General features: G+C 40.5%; 1 protein-coding gene across 5 annotated transcripts in view; it reads left to right on the top strand.

Moving 5' to 3' along the window:
• The window catches only part of stx12 (syntaxin 12), a 30,910-nt gene extending 22,729 nt beyond the window's left edge, over positions 1-8,181 (top strand). For all 5 annotated transcript variants that reach the window (XM_048557907.2, XM_048557904.1, XM_048557903.2 and 2 more), the window contains 2 exons: positions 2,055-2,137; positions 6,118-8,181. In XM_048557907.2, the coding sequence (XP_048413864.1) occupies positions 2,055-2,137; positions 6,118-6,210 (176 nt within the window). In that variant the 3' untranslated portion in view covers positions 6,211-8,181. The remainder of the gene's footprint in view (positions 1-2,054; positions 2,138-6,117) is intronic.
• Positions 8,182-15,740: the final 7,559 nt, after the last annotated feature.

Below are 15,740 nucleotides of genomic sequence, written 5' to 3'. Positions count from 1 at the left end.
ATAGCCCCTTTTAGCCCTCCTAGTTCCCTGCTTGAGCTCCTTCGTACTTTGTGTATTTTTTGAGGACTTTGCCTGTTTTTAGTTGTCAAGACACTGGATATATCTTTTTTACTAAGCCGATTAATTTCCCTGTCATTCAAGGTTTCTAAATCCTGCCATTCCTGTCCTTCGCTGTCACAGGAGTGTTCTTGCCCTGCACTCAAATCAACAGGTCTTTAAAAGATTCCCTTATGTCAGATGTGGACTTACCGTAAACAGCCACTCCCAATCCACGTTCTCCAGTTCTTATTATTCGGTTATAATTGGGCTTCCCCCAATTAACACCCTCATCCAAGATCCATTCTTGTCCTTATCCAAAAAGTTAAGGAATTACACCCGCTATTCCCAAAATGCTTCCCTACTGAAACTTTTATCACCTGGCTGGGCTCATTTCCCAATACCAGGTCCTGTATGGACCCCCCCCTCCCTTGTTGGACTGTCCACATACTGTTTCAAAAACTCTCTTCACACACCTAACAAATTGCTCCCCATTCAAACCCCTTGGCACTAAGGGAGTCCCAGTCAATATGGGAGAAGTTAAAATCACCCAGCACAACAACCCTGTCACTTTCACATCTTTTCAGAATCTGACTGCATATCTCTCCCTCTGTCTCCTGCTGGGAGCTGGGAAGGTCTTTAGTCCCAGCATCATGATTACACCTTTCTATTCCTGAGCTCTACCCAATATGTCTTGCTGCAAGATCCCTCCAGGGTGGCCTCCCTCTACACTGTTGTGATAACACTCCCTAACCCACCTCTTCTGTTTCCTCCTCTACCTCGTTTAAAACATTTTCCCAGAACACCAAGCTACCAATTCTGTCCCTCCTTTCAACAATGTCTCTGTGATAGCAACATCATAACTGCATGCATTAATCCAGGCTCTAAATTCACCCATCTTACCTGTTCTACTTCTTGCGTTGAAACAAATACAAACTAAAGCATTTTAGTTCTGCAGAACAGAATGTGTTTGGCCCAAATCTGGGAAAATAACCTGTCTGCACAAGTATAATTTTTAAAAATTCCCTTAGCAGCCCTCTAGGTTTTCAATGCAATTGCCAGTTTTGTTTTAAAAAGGCATTATACAAGTCCCTTTCTTAACCTTGTGATATTCTAAACAACTAATAAATGCTTTTACTTTAAAAGCACAGTACTACGGTGCTGAAGATCTGAAACAAAGCTTAGTGGGTTTAGCAGCATCTGTGGTGAAAGGAACAGTTGATGCTTAGAATCTAATTTAACCCTCCTTTTGAACTGAATGGGGCTGGAAATGTTTTTTTGTGATTTTTGCGCAGTGGTGGTGGAGTAGTAAATGAAATATGAGAAAGGTGCCTCAGAGCAAAAGAGAAAGGGGCGTTTTTATTTTTTTTGTATTCATTGCTGTAATTATACTGAACACATGATACAGTGCCTTGTATTCATAAGTTTTTAGGAGCGGTCCGGCCTGGGCTGGGGCGAGGTGATTTTTTTTTTGTCCGCGGACAATTCTGATGTCATTCTAAATGACTACAAGCTCCTTGGTTTCCAGCCTGCATTTTAAAATGCAGGTGTGGTTGTCCCTAAAAGCTAGTAAACAGTCATTAAAGGGAAGATTTTGTAAAAGAACTATTTATGAAGAGACATCAGGAATGAAGTAGGAAGCTGGCCTACTGTTAATGGATCAACATTGAAGTAAGCAAGGGCATTAAGCTAATTGGCTTTCTTTTGAGCCATGTGTCTGTGACTGTCCTTGTACACAGCTCTATCTCAGTCATTTTACTAATTGATGAAAACCTGATTATTTGTATTTATCAAATCTAACTGACTGCTTTGGCATTCTTGTCTGTGGCTGCAGTCAAAGTCCACCATCAGCTGTTAATCTTTTTTGAATGTCCTCAACCTCAAATAGATCTGCCACTTCTCCATTGTTAAAGGTACCTCTGTGAAACTGTTTCTTATTTTGTATCAAACACTTTTTGCTTTGTTTTGCATTCAAGTTTAAAGGCTCTCTTTTAACAGTACTATCCCACTTCTTGCAGATAGCATAGAAGCAAATGTGGAGAGTGCAGAAGTACACGTTGAACAAGGAACCCATCAGTTGCAGAGGGCAGCATATTATCAGGTACGATTGCACACTCTAATTTGCTTTAAATAACAATATTCCCAACTATTACATCCTCAAAACATTTGCTTCTGTTCTTGGGTTTGTAGAATCATAAGCTTGTTGCATAATAAGGGGCCGCTTGGCCCCTCATTTATGCCAACACTGCTAGAACAGTTCAAAGCTAATGACATTGCTCCACCTTTTTCCCTGTTTTCTCCTCAATTTTTTTTCAGTTTTTATTTAATGTATTCAGTATTTTCAGCCTGTCATTGTTCTATGTTCCAATGTGTGTAGGCCTAATTTACTCAACCTCTCCCCATAAGATGGTACCTCCTTACCTGGTATCAGCCCAGTGAACCTTCTCTGAACTGCTTCTAATGCTTCCAATATCTTTCATTGCATAAAGGGCCCAAAATCATATTCCAGCTGTGGTCTGACTGGTGCTTTTTATATAGCTTTTAGCAAAACCTCCTTACTTTTATACTTCATTCCCCTTGAAGTAAAGGCTACCATTCCATGTATCTTCCTTATCACTCATTGAACTTGGATGCATGCTTTGCTGTGATTCGTGGACGAGCACTCCCAAATCCCTCTTGTGCAGCTTTCTGCAGCTTTCTGCAGCTTTCTGCAGCTTTCTGCAGCTTTCTGCAGCTTTCTGCAGCTTTCTGCAGCTTTCTGCAGCTTTCTGCAGCTTTCTGCAGCTTTCTGCAGCTTTCTGCAGCTTTCTGCAGCTTTCTGCAGCTTTCTGCAGCTTTCTGCAGCTTTCTGCAGCTTTCTGCAGCTTTCTGCAGCTTTCTGCAGCTTTCTGCAGCTTTCTGCAGCTTTCTGCAGCTTTCTGCAGCTTTCTGCAGCTTTCTGCAGCTTTCAGCTTTTCTCCATTTTTAAATAATACTCTCCACTATTCTTCCTCAAATGCATAGACTCCCATTTCCCTGCAATGTTTCATTTGATAAATTTTTGTCCCCTCATTTAACTTCACTGTGCATACTTTGTGTCATCCTTGCCACTTGCCTTCCCTCCTATCTTTGTGTCATCAGCAAACTTGGCCATAGTACGTTCACTTTACTCATCTAAATTATTAACATGTAAATAACTGTGGCCCCAGCACAGATTTGATTGCATGTCAGTATTTCTCCCAATTAACCATTCTTAGAGTTGACAACTTTCTGGTTATTCTGCTATCGAAAAATGCAGCCCAATCCAGCCTCTTCCAAAATTTAGAGATATGAAGTTATTTGCAGTAATTAGAAATTGTGGCTGATTTCCATGTCTGTAATTTAATTGCAATGACTGACTAACTGTCATACAGGCTGTAACAAGCTAAATCTAAGCAGATTGTGTGCATTGAATCTGCAAACATTTTGTTTTCAGATTTACCTCGAGTAAAAGTATTTTTAAACCCAAACTTGGGAAATTCCTTAAATTTAAAACAAATAAACAGATTTATGAATTAAAGACACAAAATACTAGAAACATTCAGTAGGTCAGGCAGCATCTGATTTTTATCTATTGTCATATGCACTAAACTACATTGAAAAGCTTTGTTTATAAGTGGTACAGGCAGGCCCCAATAAAAGCGAAGGATGTACATATCAAAAAGACTTAAAGCCGTACAAGTTACATTGCACAGGGCGTGCGCTGGTGAGATCAGCGTTAGCAAGATCAGCATTATTTGAGGCTAGAGCGTTTGAAGAGCCTGTGCATTAGTCTGATAACGGCCAGGAAGAAGCTGCTCCTTGACCTGTGTGCGTGTTCAGGCTTCTGTATCTCCTGCCTGATTGAAGAGGTTGCAGGAGATTATTGCCAGGGTGCGATGGGTCTTTGGCTGTCTTTATTTACGCGGCTCGCTGCTGTGAAAGTGTCTCTGGAAGGTTGGCTTCCATGATAGTCTGGGCTATACATGCAGCCTTTTTATGGTCCTGTGCAGCGCAGTTGCCAAACCAGGCCAATGTGCACTTCCTGCACCTCTGCTTCTTGGCCTGCTGTGTTCATCCAGCTCTATGCCTTGTCTCATTATGCAGTTTGATGGCATGCTTTCAATGGTGCATCTGTAGAAGTTGATGAGGGACCTTATGGACATGCCAAATTTCCTGAGCAACCTGAGGAAGAAGAGGCATTGTTGTGCCGCCTTGACTGTCGCATCTACATGGGGAAATTCAGAATAAGTCCTTCGTTATCGTCACTGAGGAACCTTATGCTCTTCACCCTCTCAACCTCAGTCTCATTGTAGATGGGGTTGTGTGCTCCTCCTTTCTCAAGTCAATGATCAGTTCTTTGTTTCTCAATGTTGGCACAACTAATGTTGCCAAACCCTGCATCTACCTTCTGTAGTTTGAGTCATCGTTATGAGATATCTGTCCCACAAGGGAGATGGGGGCAGGGGTTCCCAGTGTTGTTATTGTGGAAGAGGTGCAGTTACCAATCCTCGCTGTGGGCCCCTAGGTCAGAAAGCTGAGGATCCGGTTGCAGAGGATAGCACCAAGACCAAGTTCACGGAATTTTGAGATCAGTCTTGGGAAGGGGTGGGGGAAAGAACCAGCTAATTTTTTAAGATTGGCCTACTGCTGAAACATTTGTTTGTTACTTTGTCACATCTAGGCTTGACTATTGCAATGCTCTTCTTGCTGGCCTTCCACATTCCACCTGTTTAAACCTGCAATCACCAAAAACCTGACAGTTGTCAGTCAGTGATCATGTAACTGGTACGTTGTGCATGGCAACACTAAGTCCACTTACCAACTAATCAACACGCTCTTTTATACAGCATAAGCAAGTTGCTCTATCTTTTACTTTGGTCGTTCTTACAAATGGTCTTGACGAATACAAGATAAAAGGCTTGGAATTTTTTTTGGTTCGGCAATAGTCCAATATGTATTTGCTTTATTTCCTGCATCCTTCAACCACCTCTTCAACATTGAAGATTTTTTAATTTTATTGACCTTGATCCTTCACTTTTTTGCAGCTTTAATGAAATGGTGCAGTGTATCTGTATTAAATTAAAATATAACTAATGCCTCCTTTTCTGCTGCATTCTTGGCAGTTGGTTCTCCAAACATGAAATAGTAAATTTACTGATTTTGGTCAAACAATGTCACCATTTTGATAGGCCTGATTCCACACTGTAGGGATTCTATTGAGGTTGTTGAAGTTGGTTGGCTCACTGAGCTGGTTTCTTTGCAGACGTTTCACTACCATGCTTGGTAACATCCTCAGTGCAGCCTCCAATGAAGTGTCGGTGTGTTTTCCTGTCTGGCCTTTAAACTCTAGGGTCCGTTGAGATGGATTGCCTCACTTCCGGGTTTCCTTCATAGTGTAATGTATACGGGGTCGAGTTCAATGTGTTTTTAAAAACCAGGTGGGAAAACACAGATGCTTCATTGGAGGCTGCAGTGAGGATGTTGCCAAGCATGGTAACGAAACATTTGCAAAACAAGAAACCAGCTCGGCAAACGAATCAACTTCAACCTCAACACCCACAACCCAAGCTACAAACCTACCCCAAAACCTTAGGGATTCTATGTAATGTCAATTTTGCCTGAAATCAATAACCATTTTAACTTCATTTTCCATTTTCCATTTTCCATTTCCCAGTACAGTGAGCACTTGTTTGCTTCTATCAATTGTATGCTGTTTTAGTAAGTCCTGCCTTTCTAGAAAAAGAAAACACATGGGTGTATATAAGTTACTTATTTCACTTCCTAGTGAGTATTAATTCATAAAACTTCACCTGGAATTAACCAGTTTCTTTCAAAGGGATGTCACTGCTATGTAGTAAAAGATGATTTTTATTTTAAAGTTCATTTGGAAGTGTGCTTCTTGGATTGAAGCTTAGCATATAAAGTAAGTTTCTCACATGCAGTTCTTCTATGATTAACTAGAAATGCTTGGTGCTGATGGCTGCCAAGTATGGGAGATGTTCACTTTCTGATAGAACATGCCTTGTGTTATTGAGCATGGATGACACTGACTTGGTCATCATTCTATTTTTGTACTTCCAGAAAAAATCCCGCAAGAAGTTGTGCATCCTGATTATGGTTCTTGCTGTGGTTGGTGTCGTGTTGGGTCTTATTATTTGGTTGTCAAGCAAATAAAGAGCTCCCATAGAAAATCCTGCGCATCTGTAAATGGGGGAAAAAATTGGGAACTGTACACCAACAGAAGTCAATGGACAGCTTTTTTTTCCTGTCTGTTCAGAGGGTGAGACTTTGTATGTTGTGAGATTTAGCACCTAGAAGTGATTGCATTATTTAATTTGTGCACAATAATGTAACGTTTATCCTTTGTTTCCATTTGTTTGTTCATGGGAGTTCATTTTGATACTTGCTTATCACAACAGAAAAAAGTCTACAAAGTTATGTCATCAAATGCATTTTGTGATGATGTGCAAGTGGCTTGGATTTTCAATGCCACTCGGCTAGATTTTACACTTAGGGGAGTCCAATATGGCAATGATCCTTTTTTATCAATTTTGCAAATCAAAAAACTAGTGTCACTGCTCTCCTCTACATCTGGCTAAAGACCACTATTACATAATTTCTCTGTTCAATATTTTGCCTTGTATTTAAACAAAAGAAAAACACTATATAAGATGAACTAATGGCAATGGAAGGTAGTTGTTTTGGCGTCTATCATAATCAGACTCTACTATGGTAGATTTTGCAGTGATGTAACTTTTATTGGCAAACGTTAAATCACTGCTTCCTGTCCAGTGATTTAAAAGCAGAAACTAGAACCCTTGCTGCCAGGTTGGAATTGATCGCCAATTTTTAATCTTAGTTTCTCCAGCATAATCAAATGCATGTTGCAAACTATCACATGGATATCAGTCTTCCACTTAAAACTAAATATTTCTAATCATTTTCACACTTTAGTTTTCCAGTGGTAGAATTTAGAGATCAAGCTAAAAGGCTCATAATGAAGAAAATTGAATGATATAAAATGAATTAATTGTTCTAAGGATAAGAGCTAAAATGTCTGGACTGTTGTGTGGTTCTGCATAAAACATTTTGTATTTTAATAATTCTTTCAGTGTTATTGCTTAATTTCAGTTCATGCAAAAGAAATAGCAGGGAGTGAGGAATCCATTCCAATGCTCTTAAAACTTCCTTTCATTTGTCCTTAAAGCTATTGGCGTCTGTCTTCCTGACACCAGCCCACCAGAGCTGTTGTCTTATGTACTGTTTGTTTTAAGAACACTTTTTTTAAAAATTGTGTTCTTGATTGAACCCTCAAATTTTAGTTCATGAAGTAGCTCACTTGGAACAGAGGAGCATAAACAGTCATCTCTGTCAGAACTTTGATTAGGATGGCATATGCTTCTAGGGCAAGTTGGATTTATTTAATGTAGGTGGCTTTATGTTACTTAGGATATAATAGACTTGTGAACATTGTTCTAATAGTATAAAGCATCAAAATGTGATTTGTGGATTTGAAATCCCTCCGCACTCTGCTTGGATTTTCCTTGATTGATTGTTTGCAATCTCAGATATATGTATATATGTTATATTTCAACTTTCTGAAGGACCATGCAGGACATTTAACTAGGTCAGTGGAAATTGTCAAAAATCAATAGAACCTGTCTATGGAACTGAAATATAAGTTGTCAAATAATCTCCATCTTCAGGACAAGAGATAGATAAACAAATAAAAGTTCATGGAGATCATTTGTTTTGCCTAATCAATCATGAACATTTGCCTGCATGAAAATAACACCTCCAAGTGTAACAGGATAACTTTTCCGAATGAACTCTAAAATTTGAAGATCAATCCTTGACCACCTTTTTGCACTTTTTTGCAGAATGCAGTAGAAATGTCCGACAACATCAGCTTTGAATTTTTGTTTTGAGACCATATTTGGTAGAAATCTGAAACCTGAATGTTGACTTTAAGCCATTCCGTTCTCTGTGCTTTACCTTGTATCAATTACATATCAATTAACAGTTTATGAAACAAAGACAATGTTGGCTTTCTGTTATGAATAAATGTCCTCCACCCTGATTGTGTGATATATGTACATATTTGTATTTGGTTTATAAAAGCTGAGTAAAGTGCTGTTTTATCTATCCTGTTGAGTGTGATGTGTCCCTGTCAGATTTTTCTATCCTTTATCTGAAGTGTTGACTTTTCTCCACAGGGCCAATTTCAAAATGATAAGTCCCAGTTTGGGACAATCACCCCACCTTTTTGCAAGTTTCAAATGGTATCAACCTATCTCCTCAAGGTGATTGCAAGTTTTTTTCTTTCCATGTGGTGAGAAATCTAGACCACTTTGCACTTTTTGGAACACATTGCTTTCACATTACAGCACCTTACATAGAACGTTAGTGTTATGCTTTGTAAATACAAAGTTAACTTCTAAGGGTAATCTCCAAACTGTTTTGTCTGTAAATTGTGAAAGACCTCAGATGAGAACCATCACCACCAGAACACCCAGACAAAGAATCTGTAGGGGTATGTGCACCCTCTAGTAAAAGTAAGTACCACAACTTGAAATTGTCTCGGGCTTAGTTCTGCCCTTGCGTTATATTGCCCATGATTGCTGTAGTAGATAAATGAAGAATATGTTGCAGCTTTCTGTGGTGTGAAGGCTTTGGAGCTTGGATACTTGTCCATGAAACACAAGCTTACGGGTACGGCAGGTAATCAGGAAGGCAAATGTTGGCTCTTATTTCAAAGGTGTTGAATTATAAGAGCAGGGAAGTCTTAGTGTAACAATGCTAATGAGACCACATCTGATGTACTAGAAGTATATTTGGTTCCCTAATTAAGGAGAGATATTACTTCACTAAAAGCAGTTCAGAGAAGGCTTGCTGTAATGATCCCTTGTAGGGGGTGGGTGGAGGTGGGGGGGGACACTGTTTTATCAGCAAAGGTTAAACAGGCTGGGACTGTACACAACGGAGTTTCGAAGAATGAGAGGTGACGTTGTTGAAACATAGAGTATTCTTTAGGGGCTTGACAGGATAAATCCTGAGGGGAAACATCCTGTTATGGGAAATTCTAGGACCAGAGGAAATGATCTCTCAATTCAGGGGTGCCAATTTAAGGCTAAGATGAGAAGGGATTTATTCTGAAGGTTGAGTCTTTAGAATTCCCTGCCTCAGAATTGTGTGGGTAGACTCATTGTGTATATTTTAAGGCTGAGAGAGATTCTAGGTGAATTGGTGGTCACAGGAAAAAAAACATGGAGAAGGATCATCAGCTGTGTTCCTGCTGAATGGCTGAGCAGGCTTGAGGGGCTTAATGGGCTATTTCAATGTATTTTGGAGAAATGACAGAGTGAGCTACAAACTGTTCTCAACTCTGGCTGTTTTTTATAGCCAAATATTAACTTGTGAAGTATGAAGACGTGTCTCTTTCTCTGCAATTAGGAATTGTATTTGGGAAAGTTGTCCATAATTGTTAATTTACTGCCTTTGACAATTGTGCAACTGGTCCCTTTATCAAAACCCATTGATTTCATTTCTTTGTTTTTATTATATTTCCAGTCCCTTTTTTTCCCTCTGGGGATGCCTACAGCTGAATAGAAGTATGCTGCTATCCTAATGCCAAGTCTGATTAAATTCAGGCAGAACTTACAAATGAGGTTAAATTAAAACTGATTTGGCAGAAGATTGAGTTGAGGTTCAGTTGAGTAATTGTAATATACTGTGGATTTTTTATATTAAAAAATTGTTGGAATTAGGTTTGTAAATTATTCTAAATTAGGCATTCACTTCTACCTAAGGAATAGCATAATGCTGATCTCTCTGAAGATGAACCTTTCACCTCTGGAATCAATCTAGTGAACCCTCTGAACTGTCTCCAATGTTACTACTTCTGTCAACTAAGGGAACCATAATTGCTTGCACTAGTCCAAATAGTTTAGGTGATCTTTAAAGCACCATTTGAAACACTGTCTTTTACAGGTGTATGAATAATTAAGTTTTACAGCTGGGATGTCAAACCCCTCCAAAATAACTAAGTTCTTGTCTTGAGATTTATCCAAAACAAAAATTAAATGATTGTGGTCTGGATTTTAGATAAAAAATTTCTTCAGTGTTGTTACAAATGTAAGTTTCAGCCTGACTTTGAACCAACATGAGATGTAATGGCTGTGTCCTCACCATCAAATATTTCTATTGATGAGTACTCAGTTTCTTCAAAAATTTGCTAAAGCTCCTTTAGACAGCATCTTCCAAACTTATAACCACCCCCATCTAGAAGGATAAGGGCAGCAGATATGTGGTAACACCACCACTGGCAAGTTCCTCTCCAAGCCACTTCTCATCCAGACTTGGAAATATATTGCCATTTCTTCAGTGTCGCTGCAAAATCTTGGCACTTCCTCCTTACCAGCATTCTGGGTCCACCTACAACAGACCGTGGGAATTCAAGAAGGCAGCTTATCACCACCACCACCCTCTCAAGGGCAACTCAGGTTGCACAATAAATGTTGGCCATCCCATGACACGTACGCCTCGATGTTTTCAATAAGCTGTTCATTTACTGTTGTTATTACTACTGAACAAGTCAGATCCCAGAATGAAATCTATTTTGATAGATCATATGTTTTAACTTAGTTAGTGGAGCCACTCACTGGAACATAGTCACACGAGGCTGCAGAGTTACTTTTACAACAGAATAGAAGTTTATTGCATTTAAAAAATGAAAACAAAATAAGACATTCTAATCTGATAAAGAAGGCAATTTAGAAAAAATCTTAAACAGCACATCAAAAAGTTTCCAACTTGTGTCTGAAAGCCATCAATTTACAGTAATTTATGTTGAGAGAATCTTTAACTGAAGTTTCCCAAAGTTTATTTCCTGTTAATTGCTGTGTCATCTTACATGAATAGCTAAAATTTACAGCAAAAACTCTATCAGCTTCTGATAACCTGTAGATTTCTAATCAAAGTCTTTGTTTGAAAGCTGCATTAACTAAATCTTTCTACTGAAATAACTGTTGTCCCTGAACAGGAGAGAAACTAATCTTGTTCCGATCCCATTGAGTTGTGTTCCAATCTCTAGCTTTTCCAAACTAAAATGAAATCTTGATTATTCTGAACCAAAAAGAAGCAAATGGCCTTCAATTCTCAACCATCTGTCATATAGTTATAAACAATCTTTTGATTAACACAAAGGTCTGCTTTCTGAGCAAATGCAGGAATAAGGTCACTAGACCACAAGCACATTGACCTTGATTTTATTTTAAACAATGCCTCCATAAAAATGAATCAAATGCATCAGTCTGTATTGTAAACTTTACCTTCCAAAAATGCTATTGAAATATATAAATGATTCCTCTTTCATAATTGTTGGATGGCAGATTTACAGATTGGTTGAAAATGAGCTAGAGTGGATGTATGATGGATATGGGGGGGTTTGGGGGGGGGGGGGGAGAAGAAGAGAGAGAGAGAGAAGTATGGGCAATGCTGACAGTGGATCTGTCAGGTGTAGCTCCAAACAGCAGCAGAAATTGTTGCAAGGAATATATTATTAAATAACCTAAATTTCAATGGAGCATTTACAATGCAGTGGTTGATTGATCATTGTAAATATTGTCAGAGGAGTACTCCATTTTTCCCAATGGTTTCTAAATCTTTATGCTCAGTTCATGTTTTATCTCCTGATATCAACACCACAGGGTTTTTATATTGTTATAGGGAATGCCTTTCGCCATTTACGTTACATCTCTCAATGCCAATTCCTGACATATCCATATTTAAAATCATGATCAAAATTCTCCATGTGTCAGGATGCAGCAAAAATGTCCTGCTATTTGGTTTGTCACAACAGGACTCTTTCAGGTTGCACGTTTTCAAGGATACCATGAATTATTTTGTCATGCATGATTGAAAAATAAAATAACTGAGTGATGAAACCAATTTACTACTCCATGATTTAGGCTGTGCAAATAACAGTTCCAATCAGTTGTGTTGTTGGCAAGAATTCCCCCACTATCAACTACCTGGGATTACTATTGACAAGGAACCAAACTGGATTTGTCATATAAATACTGCAGCAAGTAACTCACCTCCTGACTCCTCAAAGACTGCCCACCAGCTACAAGAAGAACAAAGAAAATTATAGCACAGGAACAGGCCCTCCAAGCCTGCACCAACACGCTGCCCATCACAACTAAAACCCCCTACCCTTCTGGGGACTATATCCCGCTGTTCCCAACCTATTCATTTGTTGGTCAAGAATCCCTTTACAAGTCACTACTGTATCTGCTTCCACTACCTTCCCTGGCACCGAGTTCCAGGCACGTACCACCCTCTGTGTAAAAACCTTGCATTGTACTTCACCTTTAAGCCTTGCGCCTTGCACCTTAAACTATGGCCCCTGGTAACTGGCTCTTCCACACTGGGGAAAAAGTTGCTGATTACTGCCCACTCTGTCTATGCTGTTCATACTCTAGTAGACCTCTGTCGTTTCAGTGGGAAAAACCCAAGTTTCTCCAAACTCTCCTCATAGCTACTGCCCTCCTTAACAGGCAACATCCTGGTAAATTTTTTCTATATCCTCTCCAAAGCCAATACATCCTGTAGCAGTGTGGCGACCAGAATTGAACACAATATTCCAAATGTATCCTAACTAAGGTTCTATAAAGCTGCAACATTACATTTTTAAACTCAACGGCCCAGCTGATGAAGACAAGGATACCATGTGCCTTGTTGCTACCTATTCCACCTGCGTTGCCACTTTCAGTGACCTGTGTACCTGTATTCCCATCAGCCTATCAGTACTTTTAAGGGTTCTGCTGTTTATTGCATTTTTCCCATCCGGATTAGAACTTCTGAAATGCATCACCTCACATTTTTCTGGATTAAACTCCATCTGCCATCTCTCTGCTCAAGTCACCAACCGATCTATATCAAGTTGTAACCTTTGACAGTCCTCATCGCTATCTGCAATTCCACCATCTTTGTGACACCAGCAAACTTATCAGGCCAGTTACATTTTCCTCCAAATCATTTATATAACAAGCAGCAAAGGTCCCAACACTGATCCCTGAGAAATGCCATTTGTCACAGCTCTCCATTCAGAAATGCACCCTTCAACTGCTACCCGCTGTCTTTTATGACCCAGCCACTCTTCTTATCCATCTTGTAGGCTCACCTCTGACTCTGAGTTACTTTACCTTCTGTATCAGCCTGCCATAAGGGACCTTGTCAAAGGCTTTATTGAAGTTCTTGTAGACAACATCCACTGCCCTACCCTCATCAAACATCTTCGTCACTTCCTCAAAAAAACTCAACCAAGTTAGTGAGACATGACCTCCCTTTCACAACACCATGTTGTCTCTGGCTAATACACCCACTGATTTCCAAGTGGGAGTAAATCCTGTCTCGAGGAATCCTCTCCAGTAATTTTCCTACCGCTCACCAGCCTGTAATTAGCTGGATTATCCCTGCCACCCTTCTTAAACAAAAAAACAACATTGGGTATTCTCCAACCCTCTGGGACCTCAGCTGTAGCCAGTGAGAACACAAAGATTTCCCTCAAGAGCCCAGCAATTTCCTCCCTTGCCTCAATATTCTGGGCTATATCCCATCAGTCCCTGGGGACTTGTCTACCTTAATGTTTTTCAAGATCCCCAATACTTTATCTCTTTTGACCTCAACATGACAAACTATCTACACACCCTTCCCCAGACTCATCATCCACCAAGTCCTTCTCAATGGTGAATACTGATGAAAAGTACTCATTTAATACCTCATCCATTTCCCCTGGTTCCACATGTAAATTCCCTGCCCTGTCCTTGAGTGGGCCAACCCTCTCCCTGGAGACCCTCTTGCTCTTCATACATATATAAAAAGCCTTGGGATTTTCCTTAATCCTGTTGGCCAATGATTTTTCATGACTCCTTTTAGCTCTCCTGACTCCTTGCTTAAGTTTCTTTCGACTTTCCTTGTACTCTGCCCTTGCTTCATGAGTTCCCAGCCTTCTAGCCTTGATAAATGCTTCCTTTTTCTTTTTGATTAGGCTCACAATATCTCATGTTATCCAAGGTTCCCTAAACTTGCCAAACTTATCCTTCATCCTTACAGGAACATGCCATTCCTGAGTTCCCAGCAATTTAACCTTGAAAGTCTCCCACATACCAGACATTGATTTGCCCTCAACATCTGCCTCCAATCTATATTCTTTAGGTCCTGCCCAGTATTGTTGTAATTAGCCTTCCCCCAATTTAGCACCTTCACCTGGCAACTACACTTAACTTTATCCATCAATACCTTAAAGCTTACTGAATTGTGTTCACTGTTCCCAAGCTGCTCCCCGAACGAGACGTCAACCACCTGGCCAGGCTCATTCCCCAATACTAGGTCCAATACAGTCCCTTTCTTAGTTCAACTATCTACATACTGTTTCAAGAAGCCCTCTTGGATGCTCCTTACAAACTCTGCCCAATTCACGCCCCACGCACTGATTCCCAGTTAATACATGGGAAGTTAAAATCACCCACGACAACAACACTGTTACTTTTACATCTTGTCAAAATCTGCCTACATAACCCGTTCTTCTATCTCCCGCTGACTGTTGGAAGTTCCACAGTAAACCCCAAACATTGTGATTGCACCCCCTTCCTGTTCCTGATCTCTACCCATATTACCATTCTGTATGAGCCGTAGATTCATTCAGTGTAGAAACAGGCCCTTTGGCCCAACAAGTTCACACCAATATCCAGAGCATCCCACCCAGGCCCATCCCACTATAACCCACCTAATCTACACCTCCCTGAACACTACAGGCAATTTAACATGGTCAACCAACATATCCTGTACATCTTTGGACTGTGGGAGGAAACCGGAGCACCTGGGGCAAACCCACACAGACACTGGGAGAATGTGCAAGCTCCAGACAGACAGTCGCCTGAGGTTGGAATTGAACCCGGGTCCCTGGCGCTGTGAGGCAGCTGTGCTAACCACTGTGTTGCCCAAGGTGGCAGCTGAGGTATCCCATCCAAGGTGTCCTGCAGTACAGCTGTGATAGTCTCCTTAACAAGTAGTGCAATCCCCCTGCCCCTTTTACATCCCTCTCTATCCAGGCTGAAACATCTGTATCATGGAACATTAAGCTGCCAATCCTGTCCCTTCCTTAACCAAGTCTCTGTAATAACAATAACACCATATTTTCAAACAATAATCCAATCTTAAGTTCATCTGCCTTACCTGTTACAGTTTTCGCATTGAAACAAGTGCACTTCAGTCCACCAGACCCACTTTGATCAGCAACCACACCCTGCCTTCTCTTCCTCCGAGTCTTACTGGCCCTATTCTCTCGTTCCCTTTCAGTCAATTCACCTTTGCTTTGGTTCCCACACCCTGCCGAGCTAGTTTAAATCCTACCGAGTGACACTAGCCAACCTCCCATTCAGAATATTTGTGCCCCTCCAATTTAGATGCAACCTGTTCTTCTCGTATAGGTCCCACCTTCCCTGGTAGAGATCCCAATGGTCCAGACATCTGAAACCCTCCCTGCCAGGTCTTCACCATCCCCCCAGACCTCCCCCTCACTGAGGACGAACGGTCAGTCCTCAATAAAGGCTTCACCTTTATCCACCTCCCCCCACACATCAACAAATACCGCTCATGCTTGGACGTTGAGCAGTTTTTCTGCCGCCTCCGCTCCACGC

This window comes from Stegostoma tigrinum, chromosome 24, assembly GCF_030684315.1.
Source record: "Stegostoma tigrinum isolate sSteTig4 chromosome 24, sSteTig4.hap1, whole genome shotgun sequence".
NCBI lineage: Eukaryota > Metazoa > Chordata > Chondrichthyes > Orectolobiformes > Stegostomatidae > Stegostoma > Stegostoma tigrinum.
The sequence above is the reverse complement of the archived record's forward strand: the minus strand, read 5'-3'. Positions and strand labels throughout refer to the sequence as shown.